General features: G+C 38.9%; 1 protein-coding gene across 4 annotated transcripts in view; it reads left to right on the forward strand.

The window, feature by feature from the left end:
- Positions 1–631: 631 nt before the first annotated feature.
- LOC108358153 (uncharacterized protein YGR130C-like) overlaps positions 632–19,317 on the forward strand; it is a 171,124-nt gene continuing 152,438 nt past the window's right edge. The window contains exon 1 of one of the 4 annotated variants that reach the window (XM_017609330.1): positions 632–682. Coding sequence is in view for 1 of the 4 variants with exons in the window: in XM_017609326.1 (XP_017464815.1) it covers positions 1,114–1,160 (47 nt within the window). In the remaining 3 variants the exon portion in view is untranslated. Of the gene's footprint in view, positions 683–712; positions 1,060–1,098; positions 1,161–1,950; positions 1,976–19,317 lie in introns of those variants that run through there. The other 3 variants (XM_017609328.1, XM_017609326.1, XM_017609331.1) reach the window with 3 other exon arrangements.

Here is a 19,317-nt window from a genome sequence, read left to right on the forward strand (position 1 = left end):
ACAACAACAACAACAACATAAATTTAAGCAATTTATCCCTTTATCACTTTATATGAAGACCGCTAATGTAAAATAATAAATGTAATCTCGATCGGCGGACACTGAAACGCAGCTAGCAACTGTATACGTGAAAGAGGAATGTTGCCAATTTTTCTCATTAAACCATGTTCTAATCGTGGAAATTTTTGAAGAACATAGAGTTCCTTATAGTATCTAAATTCTTAATGCAGAAATTGAGTTGCATTTAGTTACATTTAGGTGACGAATTTTGTATGGATAAATGTAGATTTAGAATAGCTAAATGTGCTTTTACGCGTTGGCAAAACAGCCCATTAAACCCTTCGAAAATGCAATAAAATAGACTATACTTTTGGAAAGGCATTTATAATATAAAGATAACTACGAAAAATAAAGCGGGATTTAAAATTGAATTTGTTTTTCAAACAAAATTAACAAAATCTACCAAATTAAGTAAAAATTTATCTTTTCACCAACCCAAATTTTTTCTATCAGTTTTGGTAACAACTTGATATAGTTGCAACCCTGACTGTGAAGCTGTTGGATATCGAATTCGAATTATCTTTCGAAGATCGAAAGGCGGTGTCGTTTTGTCGCTCCTTAAATAAACTGGCATCTTTCAATAAATTTTGTTATAATTTTTACCTACAGTCTGATTAAAGAGGCAAGCAGATTGATTTTTCTATTAAGTAAATTTTTAATATTTGAAAAAGGGCGAGGAATTCGTTCCTTAATGGCACAAAACTATCAGTGTTGTGTTGAATATTATCAACTACTTAATTTTTAATAATTATCCGGCAACGCTCGTTAGCGTCTTTGTCTTCGCATTATATGCACCGCCTTTGGATTAGGCAAAGCGTTTCAATTCTTCAGTTACGGTCGAAATAAGCAGACATTTTTGATTGAAACACTGTGTAGTGTGAATAGAAAAGCATATAGAAAAGAAAGTTTTTGGAAGTTGTTTCGAAATTCGGGTGAAAAGTGATACTGTTTGAAAGACGCCGTATAGAATTAGTTTTTAACATAATCGAGAAGAAGCAGGTAATTACAAAATTTTGGTTTGCAAAAATGGTTGGAAATTTACTTGGCCCAAGAATGGAAAGAAAAGTGAAGTTTGTAAAAAGGAGTAGCTGTGCGAGAGAGTTAAGGAAAAATTCTGTATAACGATATGTATAGTAAAGAAAATAAAATATACTGGTGACGCAGAGTTAGCATTGCATTATGTATAAAGAATAAATTCATTTTCTTTATTTAACTATGGGAAAATTTATTATCGCTAGTACATACATATGTACGTATATGCAAGTGTAGTTATTCTCAGACCATTGCACTACTAGAAATACAACACGATAAAGCTGATTGTCGATGGTCGGCAGTGTAAAAAGTCGGTTACCCCTCCTGGATTCCTGTCGTTCATTGTCGTGAGCTGTGAAATGTGTTCAATTTGGGTGTGCCTTTCGCAGCGCTGCCAAAGCTGCGGTCGCGTCGTCGCCAAAGGCCAAGTCACAGGCGCCGGCATAGTAGCAAGTTGGATTGTAGGGCTTTGTTGGTGCTGGTGCATTGCATTCGAGCTGTGGTCGACAAATCGCTGTCGCCTTCGCCATATAACTTCGTGTATATTTCCATTCGTTTGTTTCGTCCATATGCTAGTTTCGTTGGTTCTACTCGTTCTAGTAATTCGTTTAATGTGCAATCGCTAATTCCCTTATGTCCTTTTTGTTTGTATTCTTATATATTTTTGTCTTGAATACATATATGCATTTAAGAGATAGTGTTGAAATAGCAATTCTGCAAGTAAATTAATGTACATATGAGACCAATTAATATACATAACTCGTCAATAAAATGATTAAAATAGGTACTTAAGTTACACCAAATGTACTTCATCTGATAATGTTTGTTGTGTACGAAGTGGTAACATTCATCGAAATCAGTTCCTTTGAAAGCTATGTGATGGGTATTATTAAGTAAAATTTTTATTAAGCGAGTCATATAAATACGATTTAGGTATTTGTACAACGATTTTGGTTTGCTGTGCCCAAACGCGTGACCAGAACTAAAACTTTTACACACTTGTACACAAGATTCTACGCTTTATTAAAAAAAAAAAAATACTATGTATATCTGTGATCTAAATGAATCATAGTTTCGGGAGCTGTTTGAAAATAGGGGAAATTTGGATTTTTTACAAAACGATTGTAAGCCTCACTAACAGGTCTATTCTGCGCTGGTAACATAAATTTTGTAACCGATAGTTAAAGTGTCTGCCAATTTTTACACCTTTTTCGCATTCTGCACTCTCTTGTAACCGGTAAATTTTTTATTTTTATTTTTTGTAATTGTAATTTATTTCAGTCGTGAAGCAGACGTTCCTTACAGACTAGATACAGAAATTAGGTACTTGAACGATACGTGTAAAACATAAAGCACTCCACAGTTTCGAGATCACAGAGAAAATAAATAAACTTTTTGGAAGTGAAAAATCAAGTTCCTTGGAATTCGAGATTGTGTTGAATTCATTTAAAGCTCTTGAAATAAGGGCATTTCTGGCATACTCCGTTTTACAATTTCCTCCATAAAAAGGCATAGGATTGCGAAGAATCCTTTGAGGAACATTGAATTTGATGCTCAAGGAGGGTAAGGCAATCGATCACACCATTTATTAAATTAAAAGTAAAAGTTTGAGAGATCAAAGATCGGGTGGGCTTTAGTAGTCAGCGGCACCTTGTGTTTTTAGAAAACCAGGTGGAATTAGCAAATGAAACTTGGTCAGGATGTTAAGGGAGGTATCCTCTAAATCATGTATAACTAAAAAATATAAACAATCAAATCATTGTTTATAAGTTATTTGTTGTTAACATTTCTTAAGTCGTTACACTTGATTTCCTTAACAAAAAGTGCATTTGTCACATACTTTCATATATATAAATGCACATAACACTGTACTTGGGTGGGGTTTAGTAGCGCTCACAACTATTTCGGGCTATTCCGTCCAAAGGGGTGGCCCGATCCAAAAAAAATTCCACACCCTTGTAGTCAAGGATCCACGCATTATTTTAACACTCACTTTTGTAAATTTTGGTCACTAATTTATTTACAAATTGGGTTTGAAATATGCCCTTTTTTGTAAAATTCGGAAATTTGCGTACATTTATCACTCCTATTCTCCTTAAAGCAGCCACTTCACCAATATATTTTTGTATTCCCCTTCACTTTACACTATACTCGATTAGTTATTACTTTCTTTACGACTTTAATATTAACCAGTTAATCACAATTCATTAAATAAAAACACCTTTAAAATCACGCGTGGTTGCATATGCAAATTAAATGGCGGAGTTCAGTTGTCAACCTCCAAAGTATGCAAAAGAATGAGAGACAAAAGAAGATAAAATATAACCCAATAAGCAATAAAAATATACAAAGGTGTTCTCTGCAAAAGGTGTTCAGCTCCTTTTCTTCGCAAAACAGAAAGGAGAATTCTATTGCCTGAGGGTTATAATGCCTAAGTGCGGCCGAAGGCGACCTACGCAGAAAGGTGTTCTCTGTAAAAGGTGTTCAGCCTCCCTTCTTTGGCAACACAGAAAAGAGAATTCTACTGCCTGAGGGTTATAATCCCTAAGTGCGGCCGAAGGCCGCCTACGCAGAAAGGTGTTCTCTGTAAAAGGTGTTCAGCCTCCCTTCTTTGGCAGCACAGAAAGGAGAATTCTACTGTCTGAGGGTTATAATCCCCAAGTGCGGCCGAAGGCCGCCTACGCAGAAAAAATTCTACGCAAAAATACATTTGTTAAAGAGAATATTTTTTTTATATAAACTTGTTTTTTCTATTTTTCATTAACTTTTTTATTCTTTATTCAAAATTGCCCGATATCTAATTTGGCATAATTTCTTTTATTAAAAAATCCCACGGTTTCTGTGAGTTGGGTCATATTCCACTTCAAACTGCTCAGTTTGCCAAAGAAAATCCCGTTTTTCCCCCTTTTTCAAACGGTTCCCTAGGGGCCTGTGGGAGGAGCCCAAGGGGGGATACACCTTTTTAGAAAGCGGGGACTGTCCCCTTTCTAGTGGGGGCGGTTTGATGGGCACCGCCCCCTCCCCCTCCGCCCACCACCCCAAAAACGATGTGAGCGCTACTAAACATTTCCCCTGTACTTAATACTTTACACATTTTTATTTTATTTTATCTTGTATATAAATCACTTTAATTTAAATTTAAATCTTAAATTTAATTTTATTGACTTGTAAATTACATCGAATTGCACCCATATTTACAATAGTTGCGTTCGCGTAGCTGTTAATTGTTCATGTTTAACCAAAAGTAGGGGAAATTGAGAGAGCAAAGTGACATTTCATTTTGAGAAGCTGCTGGTTTCTGCTGGAAAAAATTTTGCCAACAGCAATTTGGCAACAGGAAAACAGCTGATCAAAAACAGCTGGTTGGCATTTACGCAAATCACAAAATTGAGTTTGATGGTTTGGAAGTTAAAAATTACAAAATGCGCCTAACTAAACTTGTAAGAAATAATAGTTATTTGTTTAATCAATAAACTGTGCCAGTATAACTCTTTGTGATGACTTTTCGTACGTTTTAAATTTTACACTTTTGAATGTAAACAAAAATTATATCAGCTGTTCGTCTAACTTGCAAGTTTCTGCAAATTTTCTGTTCGCTCACTATTTGGGATATTTTTCTCTTGTGGGAGAACAGATGACATTTCGCCTGAATTTGGCAGTTGCTTGGTTTTTACTGGAGATTTTAAACGAACGCACCTAATAACACATGGTTGCAAACTGACACAATATGTGTTGCAATGCTTAATACGTGCAGAATACGTACATTTCTCTGATTGGAAAAATTTATATTGGGATTGATAGGGGTATTAGTCCTTATCATAACGATAATAGACTTCACTCGGGCGGCAGCCCCAGGTTTACTACACAGAACGGAAATTCTGTTACCTTATCCTTTCCCAAGGTTACAAGCGGATGTAAGCAACGTGGTTAGTTGGTGTAATGCAAGCTATATGCCACTAAGCCTAAAAAAATGTAGTTATGTATTTCTCTCGAAGGACAGTTCTACCAACTGTTTATTCAATATCAAATTATAATCTGGAGCCGGTATCCCATTTTGTAGATCTTGGTATCACAATGGATTTCAAACTCAATTTCAACCTTCACATTAATGTTACAGTAAATAAAGCCAAAGGCGTTTTTGCATTTGTAAAGCTATAGTCAAAATATAATACGATATGTTATAGGGGTATTCACAACGGTGTCGTAAGAGTCGTATTGTTGTATGTCGGAAACTTTAAACGCATAAAAATTTATCAAGGGGGTTCGCAAAGTACCATCAAAGTCCTATTATGCATTTTCGCAATGTTAAAAAATAGTTGGTTGTGGTTTCAAGTTCTCTAAACATTTATTTAAGCTTTTAAAGTTTACGACATACAACAATACGACACTTACGACACCGTTGTGAATCCCTCAATAGAACTGAAATGGTTTGAAAGCTACCTTAGTGGAAGAATGCAGAAAACACTAGTTGACAATGCGGTATCTACAGAAATTTATGTAGAAATTGGCCTTCCACAGGGATCTGTATTGGCTGCAATCTTATTTATTTATATATTAATGACGTTAAGTGAGATTAAAGGCCTTGGCCTTTCACTTCGCACTTAAATAAAACTATTGCTGACATATTTGCCATGCTTGCATTTGTTAGACGCCACTCTTCAGAGTTAACCGATCCTTACACTATTAAAATACTCTATACCGGTTTGTGCGTTCAAAATTGGAATTTGCTGCGTTTTTTTTTTTTTTTTGAAGACCGAGTCATACTGTTCATATTAATCTTTTAGAAAAAGTGCAAAAGGTATTTTTACGCTTTGCTTTTCACTAAGTTTTGCTGAACCATACTACCAACTTTACATAACAGAAGAACTTCTCAGGCTATCCCATTTTTATTGGGTATTATCTCGTGAAAAATTGAGTGCCCGGCCTTACTTGAGAGAATCCATTTTTATGTTCCTAGCCGTAATTTGCGTCAGTTTGACGCGTTTAAGGTGGAGCTATGCAGAACGGTTTATTGTGCAAACGCGCCAGTAAACAACATTATTAGACTTCAATTATTTTTCAAATTATTTAGACATAGATTTTACCACTACTAGAGCAACTAAATTAGGATTGGAAAGATATCTTATGTCCAATCTACAATTTCTTGTCAATCTTGGTTGATTGGTTTTTTGAATTATTGCATAAGTAATCTTCTAAATTAATTTTTATTTATTTGTTTATAAATTTATTCATTTATTTATGTCTAACAACTAACTATAGTAATAACAGACATTAAGGGGATAATTAAATTAGATGTTCGTCTCTCAACACATCGCGTCAAATGTCTTAATAGAAAGGTGGTCAAATCTCTGCCGCCAGCAATTTCCGCCTAGCCCCACTCAGTGTTATACCAACATACGTTTATTTTCAGTCTGTAGGTAGCATTTAAGGCTTCCCCACGTATTAAGACACAAAGTGGCGGTAAGTGCAGCAGTGCGTCAATACCACTATACAATACTCAAGAAAATTAATGAAACAATTTTTTTCATCTCGTGGACCAAAAAAAAAGCAAAAAATTTCCAAATTTATGTTTTCGCACCGTCTGTCAGGATTACATGAGAACCGTAGCTCATAAACACGACCATTTTTTAATGGAATACGGCTTCTCAAAAACCACCGAAAAATTTGGTAATTTTTTCTTCCTTAATTTTTTGGAGTAGTATATTATCTGTCTACATTTAAAGATAAAGCCAAGCAACCGTTTTTTGGTCTTTACTATCGAAGCAAGATAAATTTTCGTGGACCCCCACTTTCAACTCATGAACGCTCATATTTTTTTCACGCCAACGTAGACATCTGTCGATTCTCGTAGACCCCTGAGGGTCCACCTGGACCACTTTGGGAACCACTGGTTTAGGGATTTGGTGGGCCATGCTCCCTCCCCCTCCGCCCCCACCACAAAATCCTTGTACAAATTGGGTGAATTCCAAAACGTCAAAATACAAAGCATCAGTGTCTTATTAACCGACTTCCAAAAAAGGAGGAGATTATAGTTCGTCGGAATATTTTTATTTTTTTCTGTAGATAACTTAGAGTTGAAACATTTATCTTTAAATGATGGTTATGGTTATTAAAATATATATATGCTTTTTGTTCATACGTTTCCAAGAGAAAAAATGAGAAAAAACCAATTTCAGAAGTCATTCTGTGGAATATAGAGGACCTTAACATCTACATGATTTCCCTAATTATTTTTTATATGAAACGGTGTAATACAAGGCATTGCGTTTCCGCTTTCGGGAGAACAGCTCACAGAAGGGCTTATTTTTTATGCGTAACTTATTCGTAACACTTCACAAATGCGTTTTTTTAATAGAAAAACCAATAACAAAAATTAAAAATTACATGTTGGGTCTAATGAGATTCGAACTCGGACCCTCCTGAAAGCTGTAAATGTGTTTTCAAATTCGTTACAATCGTCAAACAAACTTATCAAACTTGTGTAGCTTATGTAAGTTTATTTGCTTAATACGTTGCCTACTAACTTCTTGAGGAGCACTGGAAGCACTCTGTTCGTAGTGATGTTTAGATGTGCTTCACACTTGCTTAGGAGAAGTTCTGTAATACCTTATCAAGGGAAGGCCTTGACAAAACTGTTTCTGGGCTATATCTAAGAAAATGCTCAACACCCTCGACAAAAAAATCTTAGAAATCAGCTTGCAACTGCACTCTATTGTACGTAAATTGAATGGGCTACAAAACCGCATGCTCTAAAATATTCTAAAAATGTGAGGTTTGATAAATTTTTGTGAACTTTGTGCAGTCTTTGAAACAGTTCTTTATGTGGTTTCTGTTCATGGTACAATTATTACAGGTATTGTCATCCAAAAAGTTTTGCTTCACATCAAAATACGTGACCCTTTACTTTTAATTGGTTTTGCTTTTTGTTTTCGCTCAATTTAGTTTTTCAAAACAAAAGAAAAAACGTTTGAAATAAAGTGAGCTTTAAAAATTTTGAATATATTTATTAAGCAAATGTTTATTTTTCGGCTTTTGTAAATTAAATAAGTTCTCTGCAAGAAGGTTTGTTAAAAAATACCTGTATATATATTGTATATGGGGTATGGAAATATCCCTTTTCTCTATAATATGCGCTCTCTGGGAAGACAATACCAGTAATTATTGTGATCGAACCAAGGCGATAAGAGGTGTTTATTTATTTATTTTTTACAGTCCGTTAGACTTATATTACAACAAAGATTTAACATAGATTTAAAATTTAAATATAAGATATGATATGCCTTACGGAAATTTAAATAACATTATTCTTTATCACTATCTAATAGGCTGCGTTCTGCAATAGTCAAGACTGAAAATAAATAAATAAATAAATAAATAAATAAATAATAGCAGCCGCTTGAAGAGAGTGATAGTATCACAGTTTTTTATAGCCTCTGGTAATGCATTAAAGCACTTTAAGCCTTTATAAAAAATATTTTTTTTTGTCCACTTTGGGAGTCTAAAGCTGTTAGTCTCTCTTAACAAATATGTATGTATAGATCTCATTTATGTATCGGAGATTATCTCTAAGACAATCCGGCAGGTTGCCCTTCTTAATATTTTACACAAATTTCATAGCGTGGTAAAAAACTTGTTGCTTCACGCTTAACCAATTCAAGGTTTCAAGCATACATACATACATCTTGTTGGTGTGTCGTACGGTTAGATGATGAATCTCATCGCTCGGTTTTGCATTTTTTGCAGCTTATCTACATGCGAGCCCCCGCAATCTTTAGCAATCTTGTTGACTGTATATTCAACGTGCTCATCAAACTTTAGTTTGTTGTCTATGTATATTTTTCAAATAAGGCAGATCGGAATATCCTGAATCTTATCTTATTGGTAATTTACTTAGTCTTAACCTATCGCAAATTAAAAATTATGTAAACGAGCTCGATAGAATTTTAGATTTAATTTTGTGATGGGGTAAATTATAACATTACCAAATGTCTTGCCCCAATTACAGCAGCAGGTCTGCATCATGTTGCGCTCATTCTTAACATGGAATTTTATCATTTCGCACCGACCACTATAGGTACTAATAATATTGCCTTCAATTACGCTCGCTGTGACTTTGAAGACATTAACAATTTGTTCGCAGACCTTAACTGGTCTGACTTACTCGACGACTTAGATGCCGACAACTGCTTTAACACCTTCAAGACAATTTTGTTTGACATTTGCTCTGCTAACATTCCCACCGTCAAAAGTAAGCCATATAAACTACCTTGGTATTATTCTCGATTAAAGAAGCTCAAAAATCAGCGAAATAAATATTACAACAAGTATAAATCAACCAATTGTCCGAGTTACTACTCAATGTACAAGCGGTTTTTAAAAGAGTTTAACTGCCTTGACAAGTTTCTCCACAAAAATGATATCCTTAATTTCGAACTTAATATTAAATCTAACCCCAAAGCCTTCTGGAATTTCGTTAAATCTGAAAAATCATGTTCTACTATTCCCTCTTCAGTTTTCCTCAATAATAAATCTGCGGATACTCCCGCTGATGTTGCTAATCTGTTCGCTGATTTCTTCAAATCCAATTTCGAATGTGATTTAGACACAAATCTTGATATTGGCCCTGCATCTGGTGTTAGTTCCTCATTTGGCTTTGGTTCCCTATACCTCTCATACGAAGATGTAGTGAAAGGTGTTGTTGATCTGAAGACTTCCGCAAGAACTGACATTGATGGAGTATCCGCACTTTTATTAAAAAACTGTTCAGCACTGATCCTTCCACTAAAAATTATCTTTAACAAGTCTCTTTCTTCTGGGGTATTTTTAGATGCTTGGAAATTGGCCTCTATAACTCCAATTTTCAAAAGCGGAAACAAAAACGACATTAGTAACTATAGACCGATTTCTAAACTGTCTACCGTGTCTAAACTATTCGAATGCATCGTTAAGAATAAAATGTATTTCTCGGTCAAGAGCCTTATTTGCCCAAACCAACATGGTTTTGTACATGGGCGCTCCACGGTCTCAAATCTTGCGGTCTTTAGTGAATATTGTATTTCGGCTTTTTCTAATGCATCACAGGTGGATTGTATCTACACGGACTTTTCGAAGGCTTTCGACAAGGTGTCGCATAGAATTTTAGTCGCGAAACTCGAACGCCTAGGTTTCCATTCTGTCTTCTTAAACTGGCTTAAGTCGTATTTGTGTTGCAGGCGATGCGTTGTTACGGTAGACCATTTTTCGTCTGATATCTTCGTCGCGACCTCGGGCGTGCCACAAGGTAGTATTTTCGGGCCAATGCTTTTTGTTTTGTTTATAAATGACATTAGTTCATGCTTCTCTTTTTCAAATTATCTGTTATACGCCGACGATTTGAAAATATTCTCGAATATAACGAACACTTCCGACATGCTCAAACTTCAAACAGAGCTTGATAACTTGCATGCTTGGTGCCTCCAATCGCGCCTTTCCCTTAATGTCAATAAATGTTTTCATGTAACTTTTTCTAAGTTCCCAAATGTGTTTGTTACCTCGTATCGTATCTCAGGCAGCACGCTGCAGCTTATCAGAGAAATCAAGGACCTTGGTGTTATATTTGACACCAAGCTCTCCTTTAATGGCCACATCGATTTCATAATTTCTAAATCATATGCTATGCTCGGCTTCGTCAGGAGGAATAGTGCGGAAATCTCTAATCCATATACCTTAAAACTGTTATATACCGCGTTCGTGCGCTCCCATCTGGAGTAGCTGCTTTTATCTGGCGTCCGTCTCATCAAATTAAGATTGACAGGATCGAGCGCGTTCAAAAGGTGTTCCTTAAATATGCTTTACGCTCCTTACGTTTCTCTGAGCCGATTCCTTCATATAGTGATCGCTCATTGCTGATTAGTTTAAATTCTTCGGAAAAAAGGAGGTCTGTCCTTTCCCTAACTTTTGTGTTCGGCATCATTCAAGGAACTGTTGACTGTCCTTACCTCTTAGAACGTATTCATTTTAATGTTCCGCAAAGATCACTTCGGTTCTGCCATACGTTTTATTGTAGTAATTGTAAAACGAATTACGCTCCGAATGCGCCCCTCTGCCGAGCTGCTAAAGAGTTCAATATAATCTCTAATTCTATCGCTACCAAAGTCATTAATTTGTGAACATTTTAAACTCAATTATCTAATTTAAGTAGCTAAATTAAATACTTTTTTTAACCTTCCTATAGTCTGTAAGAACTTATTGTTCATAGACTATAATAAATAAATAATTAAATAAATAAATAATCCTAGGTAGCAGGAGTGTAAAAGCCAGAACACCAAGTGGTAAAATTAAGAATATGTATTTAACTATAATTCAGCAGTTAATGTTTTACGTAGAGTATGTGTAGAAAGTTAACAATAAATCGGTATTTGTTAAATGGACCTTTCGATGCATCTACGTGTGATCTGTTGCACGTTACACTTCACACTGACTTCCTTACAGTGACGGTGACAGCTCGGCCTCTCCTGACTCTTCGTCATTCCAGGACGAGTCGCAGTGTTGTTGTTGTTGGAGCGGCTACAACAACCCCGCCCAGATCGGCTGATAACTCAGTCGTTGTCGTCGAGTTCGACTAACGGCAGCCCCAAGAAGCGTGCAGCCTCTATGGGGTCGGTCCATAGGGACGGCGCCGTTAGGGTTGTGGGGTTTTCCGGTCATGCGAAGAGATTTTTCGAGTCGTGAGGGGTCTCTCCGCATGCCGGACATTCNGGGACGACGCCGTTAGGGTTGTGGGGTTTTCCGGGCATGCGAAGAGATGTTTCGAGTCGTGAGGGGTCTCTCCGCATGCCGGACATTCGTTCGGCACATCCGCATTTAACCTACTGAGGTAGGAATTTAGCCTGCTGCAGTAGCCAGAGCGAAGTTGGGCTATTGTTGTCCTGGTCTCCCGAGGCAGATGGAGCTCCGTCGCGTCAATGTCCGGTGTTTGCGTGCCTAGAACGGCATTCACAGGTCTTGAGACCTGAGATAACTCGAGACTGCGTCCCTGTGAATGCCGTTCAGGGCCTGTCTGTGAGCTGACGGGTCCAGGGGTTGCTTAATGAACCTCTGGACTTCGTCCGTCAGTTCATATAGATGCCTCCTGACGTGCCTCGGCGAGGGCTCCTCTGCAAGCCGCTGTCTATTTGTGTGGCCACATCTGTGGCTCCCGGCAAGAAACTGCTTGCAGAGCATCGTGTTGTGCTCCCTAATTGGGAGCATTTTCGCCTCATCGTGGAGGTGGTGTTCTGGTGACATCAGGAGGCATCTGGTCGCTGTCCTAAGTGCTGTATTTTGTACCGTCTGTAGCTTCGTCCACTGCGTCCTACTAGTCCCCGGCGACCACACTGGTGCTGCGTAGTTTAAAACCGGCCGGCCTATTGCCTTGTATGTTGCCAGCAACGTTTCTTTGTCTTTGACCCAAGTACTGCCGGCCAGCGACTTGAGGACCTTGTTGCGGCTTTGTACTTTATTGACAATAGCGGTTGCGTGCGCAGAGAAGGAGAGCAGGCTGTCGAATGTTACTCCGAGAATTTTAGGATTATTCACCGTCGGAATTGGTGTGTCATCGACGTGAATTCCTCGCGGTAGCCTGACCTCCTTCGTCCAGGTTGTGAAAAGGGTCGCAGAGGATTTCGTAGGGGAGGGGGCTAGACACTTTGCAGTGAAGAAGCGAGAAAGTTCAGAGAGATATCCGTTTACTTTCAAACACAGGTCATCAATTCCATTCCCAGTCGCCATGATCGTGCAATCGTCGGCGTAAGAGACAATCGAGACTCCCTCTGGTGGTTGAGGGAGCTTTGAAATGTAAAAGTTAAACAGTAGTGGGGAAAGGACACCACCCTGTGGAACCCCCTGTTTTATTTTCCTAAGTTGCTCGATTTATCTCTAAACATTACCGACGAGTGTCGACCACTTAGATAATTTGCCGACCACCGTTTGAGCCGCTGTGGGAGCGAGGAAGCCTCTATATCTTCTAGTAGCGTGGAATGGCTGACAGTGTCAAAAGTCTTTGACAGGTCCAACGCTACTAGAATCGTTCTCTCACAGGGACGTTTACGGTTAAGGCCACGAGTTATCTGAGTGTTTATGGCGTTAAGTGCTGTTGTTGTACTGTGCAATTTACGGAAACGATGCTGATGCTTCGCTGGGGTCAAGTGGTTTGTGAAATACGGGAGTAGCAAGGCCTCGAGTGTTTTCGCTACCGGGGAAAGGAGTGTTATCGGGCGATAAGAATCTCCTATGTTGGCAGGTTTCCCCGGTTTGAGCATTGGGACCACTCTCACCACCTTCCAGATGTCTGGGATGATGAGAGTGGCCATGGACAAATTGGGGACCTCCGTTAGGTACGCTACCCCCGCAGGACCCAAATTTTTCAGCATCAGCATGCATATTCCGTCGGGACCCATGGCTATGGAGGCTTTCACCTTCCCGATGGCCACCTGAACTTCACCGCAATTGAAAGCAAGGAGGGCACAGGTTGTTGGCAGTTTGTGCAGCCTCCAGGTCACTCGACGCTTGGCTTTGTCCACCGCAGGATGCAGTATAGCTCGCGCTTCGCTCCGGGTCCGACGAAGCATGGTCGCCGAAAGAAATTTCGACTCTGTCGTCGTGCTTCGTCGGATTGGACAGTGACCTCACGGTTGACCAAAGCTTACTCACACCAGAGGTGAAGTTGCAGGTCTTCAGATGCTCTTCCCACTTCTTCCGCTTATGTACGTTACTAGTTGCCGAATCTCCGCGTTGAGATCCCTGATACGGGGTTCTCCGGGATCGGCCTGACGAAGGCTGTCATCATCGGCTAGAACAGCCGCTTCAGCAGGGAAACTAGGGCGTGGGTCGGTGCAGCAGCGGTGACAGCCCTGCGGAACTTACGTTCACCAAGGTGGACGTCGGTTGGTGTGGGGCGGCCAGCGAAGGTGTTTTCGGTAAATTCAGCGAAGCCTTTCCAATCAGCTTTTGAAAAGTTGATATATGTTCGGTGCTCCGCGGNGTAAACTCCGCGTAACCTTTCCAATCAGCTTTAGAAAAGTTGATATAGGTCCGGTGTTTGGCGGAGGCAAAGTCGGTTGGTTTATCAATCGAGATGACTATGGGTAGATGGTCTGATGCTAGAGTCAGCATAGGTCGCCACGTTATGCTGTTTATCAGACCAGCGCTGACTATTGTGATGTCTGGCGAGCTACTGCAGTTACCCATAATCCTGGTGGGTGCGTCGTCGTTCATTGTGCAGAATGTCGAATTGTCTAGGNGGTGCGCATTAAAGTCGCCTACTACCATACGGTTTTCACCTCTGAGGAGCTCACCTATGTTAGGGTGATATCCTACCGGGCAGCAGGTGACAGGGGGTATATAAACGTTAAATATTTCGAGCTCAACATCGCCTGACCGGATAGCAATGCCCTGACATTCTAGAGTGGTATCCCTGGGTCGATGTCTGCTTCGATAAGACGATACTGCACGGTGTGGTGTGTAATGAACGCTAAGCCTCCACCATTATCCCGCTCGCGATCTCGACGGTGCACGTTATACCCGGCACAATTCAACAGTGTTGAATTGCTGTGCAACTTCGTCTCTTGGACCGCAGCTATCAATATGCCATGCCTTCCCATGAAGACGGTTATCTCCTCGATATTGCTCTGAAGCCCGTTATAGTTAAATTGAAGGAGCTTCATGTGGTTCGGGAGATGTGTGGTGATGCGGGGTGTGAGGAATGTGTGTGGTCGTGCCGCAGTTGGCTGTGTGCGCTGCTGAGGTGGCTGCCGCCCTGTGGTGGTGGCGGGAGGCGTCGCAGTTGAGGTCTGCGACCGAGCAGCGCAACATGGGCCCTCGAAGTTCCTCGTCCAATCTTGCGTGGTGCGCAAACCTGAGCATGCCCTAAAGTGGCACCAGCCAAGGCAGGTGTTGCACTTGACTGATGTCACATTACCAGCTCCAGCTCCAGGCTCCAGCTTATGTGATTCAGCCGTAGCAGTTGGGACATACTCAACCACAACCAAATCGCCTACCTCGTACTTGTGCGGTTTTTGATGTCGTTTGTCGTACCGCTCTTTCCATTTGTTCCGTTCGGAAAGTATATTCGACGCTGCCGTATCTCGTTTCTCTTCCATGTCGAACACATGGACGACATTATCATGGATGGCTTGGATCATGCGGTTGTGGGTAACATCCCTAGGGTTGAAGAAAAATACAAGTTCATTAGGCATGTACTTCGTTACCTATTTCTTTTGAGAGTTAATTGAATTGTTGTTAAGTATTCATCCCATGTTTTGTTGTCCTTCACCATGCATCTCAAAGCGTTCAGTAAAGTTTTCTTCATTCGCTCAGCTTGGCCGTTCGCGCTGGGAGTTCTAACCGCTGTTTTCACATGCTGAATGCCTCGGTTGTCCAAAAATGCTTCAAACTGTGTGGATGTGAATGCCGGTTGTCCGAAGACTGACATCATCTCGTCCATTGCTTTCATAACAGGCTGCGTCTTTGTACTCTTTACAGCTTTCAACAAAACATATTTGCTGAATCCGCAAACCATCACTAAGACGTAGAGATTGCCCGATTAGCTCCTGGGAAATGGACCCACATGGTCGATATACAGGTGTCTGAATGGGATCGGTAGTACATCTGAGACATGCAACTGGATCTCCTTTTTGCCTCTCTTCACTTTATTCATACAGCATTCTTCACAGGCTGCGATGTAAGCATTCGTGAAAACCAGAAATGCTTCCTTAGACGTTCCAGAGTCTTATCTAACGCAAAATGCCCTGCATCATCGTGACTTGCCTTGGTCACCCGCCCTCTAACTGCCTGGGAACAATGAGTTTAGATTGCCCATCCATCTTCCGGAATAAGCGTTTATTCTGTAGTTCATAGTCCTCCTTCCTTAGTTTCACGGTTTCTTCATCGGCCTCTTCTTCGCCCTTGAGAATTGCGCATATTCGTCGGATCTTTTAATCTTGAAGTTGTAAGGTAGACACCCAATCTTCCGGTTCCATAACCTTGGTAACTGACAAAACTTTATCAGCAACTGTTTCTGGCTGTGATGATGATTCTATCGTCATTCTGATTAGCGCATCAACATGTTTCATTTTGATGCCTGGTAGATGTTCGCATGAAAAATCGAATTCCTGCAACCGTAACCACCACCTGGCGATTCGGGGCCGCAAGGTGTGACCTTCTTTGTGGTCACCGCAGCGTTGCAATCAGTCCGCACCACGAAAGTTGTACCCAAAAGATACACCCGAATCGAATGGCAAGGACCTCTAGTTCATGACTAGCATACCTTGACTCGGCTAAGCTACATTGTCGGCTGAGGTATTGGACAGGTTTCCAAACTCCGTCCTCAGACTGAATCAAAACTCCTGAAACTCCAATAGCACTTGCGTCCGTATGCACTTCATGCGGCTTTTCGTGATCAAACATAACAAGTACAGGTTGCGTGATTAAGATATCTTTCAGCTTTGAAAAAGATTCCTCTTGCTCTGTCGTCCATTCGTATTTTGCATTCTTTTGCAACAAACTTGACAACGGCCTAGTGATGATGCTGTACCCTTCGACAAATTTCCGGAAGTATCCGGTCAGTCCCAGAAATTGTCTTATTTCCGTCGTTGAACGTGGCCGTGGAAACTCTTTAATACATCTGGTTTGGTTTCAGCGCTTACTATGTGTCCTAGGAACTGAATCCTGGTAGCCAGAAAATTACACTTTGATGGTCTTAACGTAAGTCCAGAGTGCTTCACCGCCTGTAGAAACTCAGCTAATACCTCGATGTTATGTTCTACAGTCTTCGTTGCAATGATAACTTCGTCTACGTAACTAACGATCTGATTACGGTGTTTTAAAATTCTCACCACCTTTATTATCATCTCTTAAAAGACCATAGGCGCGTTACGTAACCCGAATGGCATTACGTTATTTTCAAATAAGCCCTCTGGGCTTAAAATTGCCGTATATTGTTTACTGTCTTCCTTTAACGGAATCTGGCAGTAACCAGCGGTCCAAAGTAGTGAAAACTGTGTTGCCTACGAGCTTAGCTAGTTGCTCTTCCACAATTGGCATCGGGAAATGCTTTTTCACTGTGACAGAGTTGAGTGCCCGGTAGTCGACACATTCTGTCTTTACCATTTGACTTTTTGACAATAATCACCGGTGTTGCATGCGGCGACGAACAACAAACACAACACATTTTAAAGTTGAAGCTACAATTAATGCCGTTATAACATTTTCAATATCTCAATTCTATCGACTAGGTGTATAGTGTCAAGTTAGCACTACATACCATTTTTTCTTAAAAAACGAGAGCTACAAATTTTTTCTTTCCACAACAAATTTAAAAGATAAAAGCTACAATTAATGCCGTTATAACATTTTCAATATCTCAATTCTATCGACTAGGTGTATGGTGTCAAGTTAGCACTACATACCATTTTTTCTTAAAAAACGAGAGCTACAAATTTTTTCTTTGATCAACAAATTTTAAGGTTAAAAGCTACAAATAATGCCGTCATAACGTTTTCAATATCTCAACTCTATCGACTAGGTATATGGTGTCAAGTTAGCACTACATACCATTTTTTCTTAAAAAACGAGAGCTACAAATTTTTTCTTTCCACAACAAATTTACAACAAAAACACTACAATTAATGCCGTAGTTAACTTTTCCAATTTCGAAAAGTGTAGTGCTAACTTGACACACGTCTTTATTAGAGATTCACCGATGTATTGCTAGAGGTCTAACTTAAAATATAGGAAGAAAAAAGTTAGAGGGTTGCCACCTGTTTGAAAATTGGAGTTTAAGTAAATTGATAAGAAAAAATTAATTTTGCAATATGGGCGTCAAAAGTAAGAGGCTGAAGAAGGCTTACAGCCAAAAAAATTTTTTTAGAGTTGCCACCTCTTTGAAAATTTACATTTCATTTTATTTATAAGATAAATTGAATATTGCAATATGGGTATCAAACTGAAGGGGTTTAGGAAATTTTATTGCCGAAAATATTTTTAGGGAGGGCTGCCACCTGTTTGAAAAATTTTATTGTATTAAATTGATAAAATAAACGAAATCTATATCTACATCTATACATACATATAATAAAATTGTAACAGGTCGATGTCTGTACCTTATAGATATGAAAGAAAAATTAATATGGTGGGTTATTAAAGCTACAGAAGCCAAATAAACAATTTTTGAATCTCTTGTCTGTATATTTGTACTCGCATCAGGTGAAAACATGGAATTGAATGCAGTTTTCACCGTTGTATCGCTTGAGATCTAGCTTCGAATATAGAAGAAAAAATTAAGGAGTTGCCACCTGTGTTTAAAATTTCAATTTAGGTCAATTAATACGGTACAGTGAATACTGCAATATGGCTGTCAAAAGAAAGAAACTTACAAAGGATTACAGCTGAAAATATTTTTGAGGAAGGTTGCCACCTATTTGAAAACTTTAATTTAATTTAATAAATTAAATATTGCAATATTGGCATCAGACTAAAGAGGCTAGGAAATTTTAATGCTGAAAATATGTTTAGGGGATTTGCCAACTGATTGTAAAATTGTATTCATTAAAATTTGTAAAATAAATGAAATATTGCAATATGAATATTAAACTAAAGAGGATTAGGAAGCTTACTTTTGGAAATATTCTTGAAGCGGGTTGCCACTTATTTGAAAACTTTAATTCAGTTAAATTTATAATATAAACTAAGTGTTGCCATATGAGTATCAAACGAGAGTATTTGAGAATAGTAAAATTGCAAAAGGCCGATATTTGTACATAATAGATGTTAAAGAAAAATTAGTAGGGGGTTTATTAGATCAACAGAAGCCAAATATAAAATTTTGGTATGTTTGTCTGTATGTTTGTAAGCGTATCACGCAAAAGCTAATGTATGGAGTTAAATGTAGTTTTCACCGAAGTACATATTGCTAGAGCTCTAATTGAAAATATAGAATCCATTTTTTTTTTGTTTTAGTTTATCGTCGATCATTATTTCTAGGTATTTGAACGTATTAACTTTTTCCAGTGCGTCGTTGTTTATATTTAGAGTTAGCAACGGACCGTTCTCAAAATTTCGCCTTGATATAACCACAAACTTAATTTTTTTTTATTTCTGTGTGGAAGGTTTTTCGCTAAAAAAAAATTTAAACTTTTCGTTGTTGTTGCCAAAAAATCAAGAAATCTGAGACGTAACGTTTTACAATTTCATACAGTTCTCTTTACAATG

This window comes from Rhagoletis zephyria, unplaced genomic scaffold, assembly GCF_001687245.7.
Source record: "Rhagoletis zephyria isolate East Lansing unplaced genomic scaffold, Rhagoletis_zephyria_1.1 Rzeph_scaffold_00216, whole genome shotgun sequence".
In the NCBI taxonomy this organism is placed as follows: Eukaryota; Metazoa; Arthropoda; class Insecta; order Diptera; family Tephritidae; genus Rhagoletis; species Rhagoletis zephyria.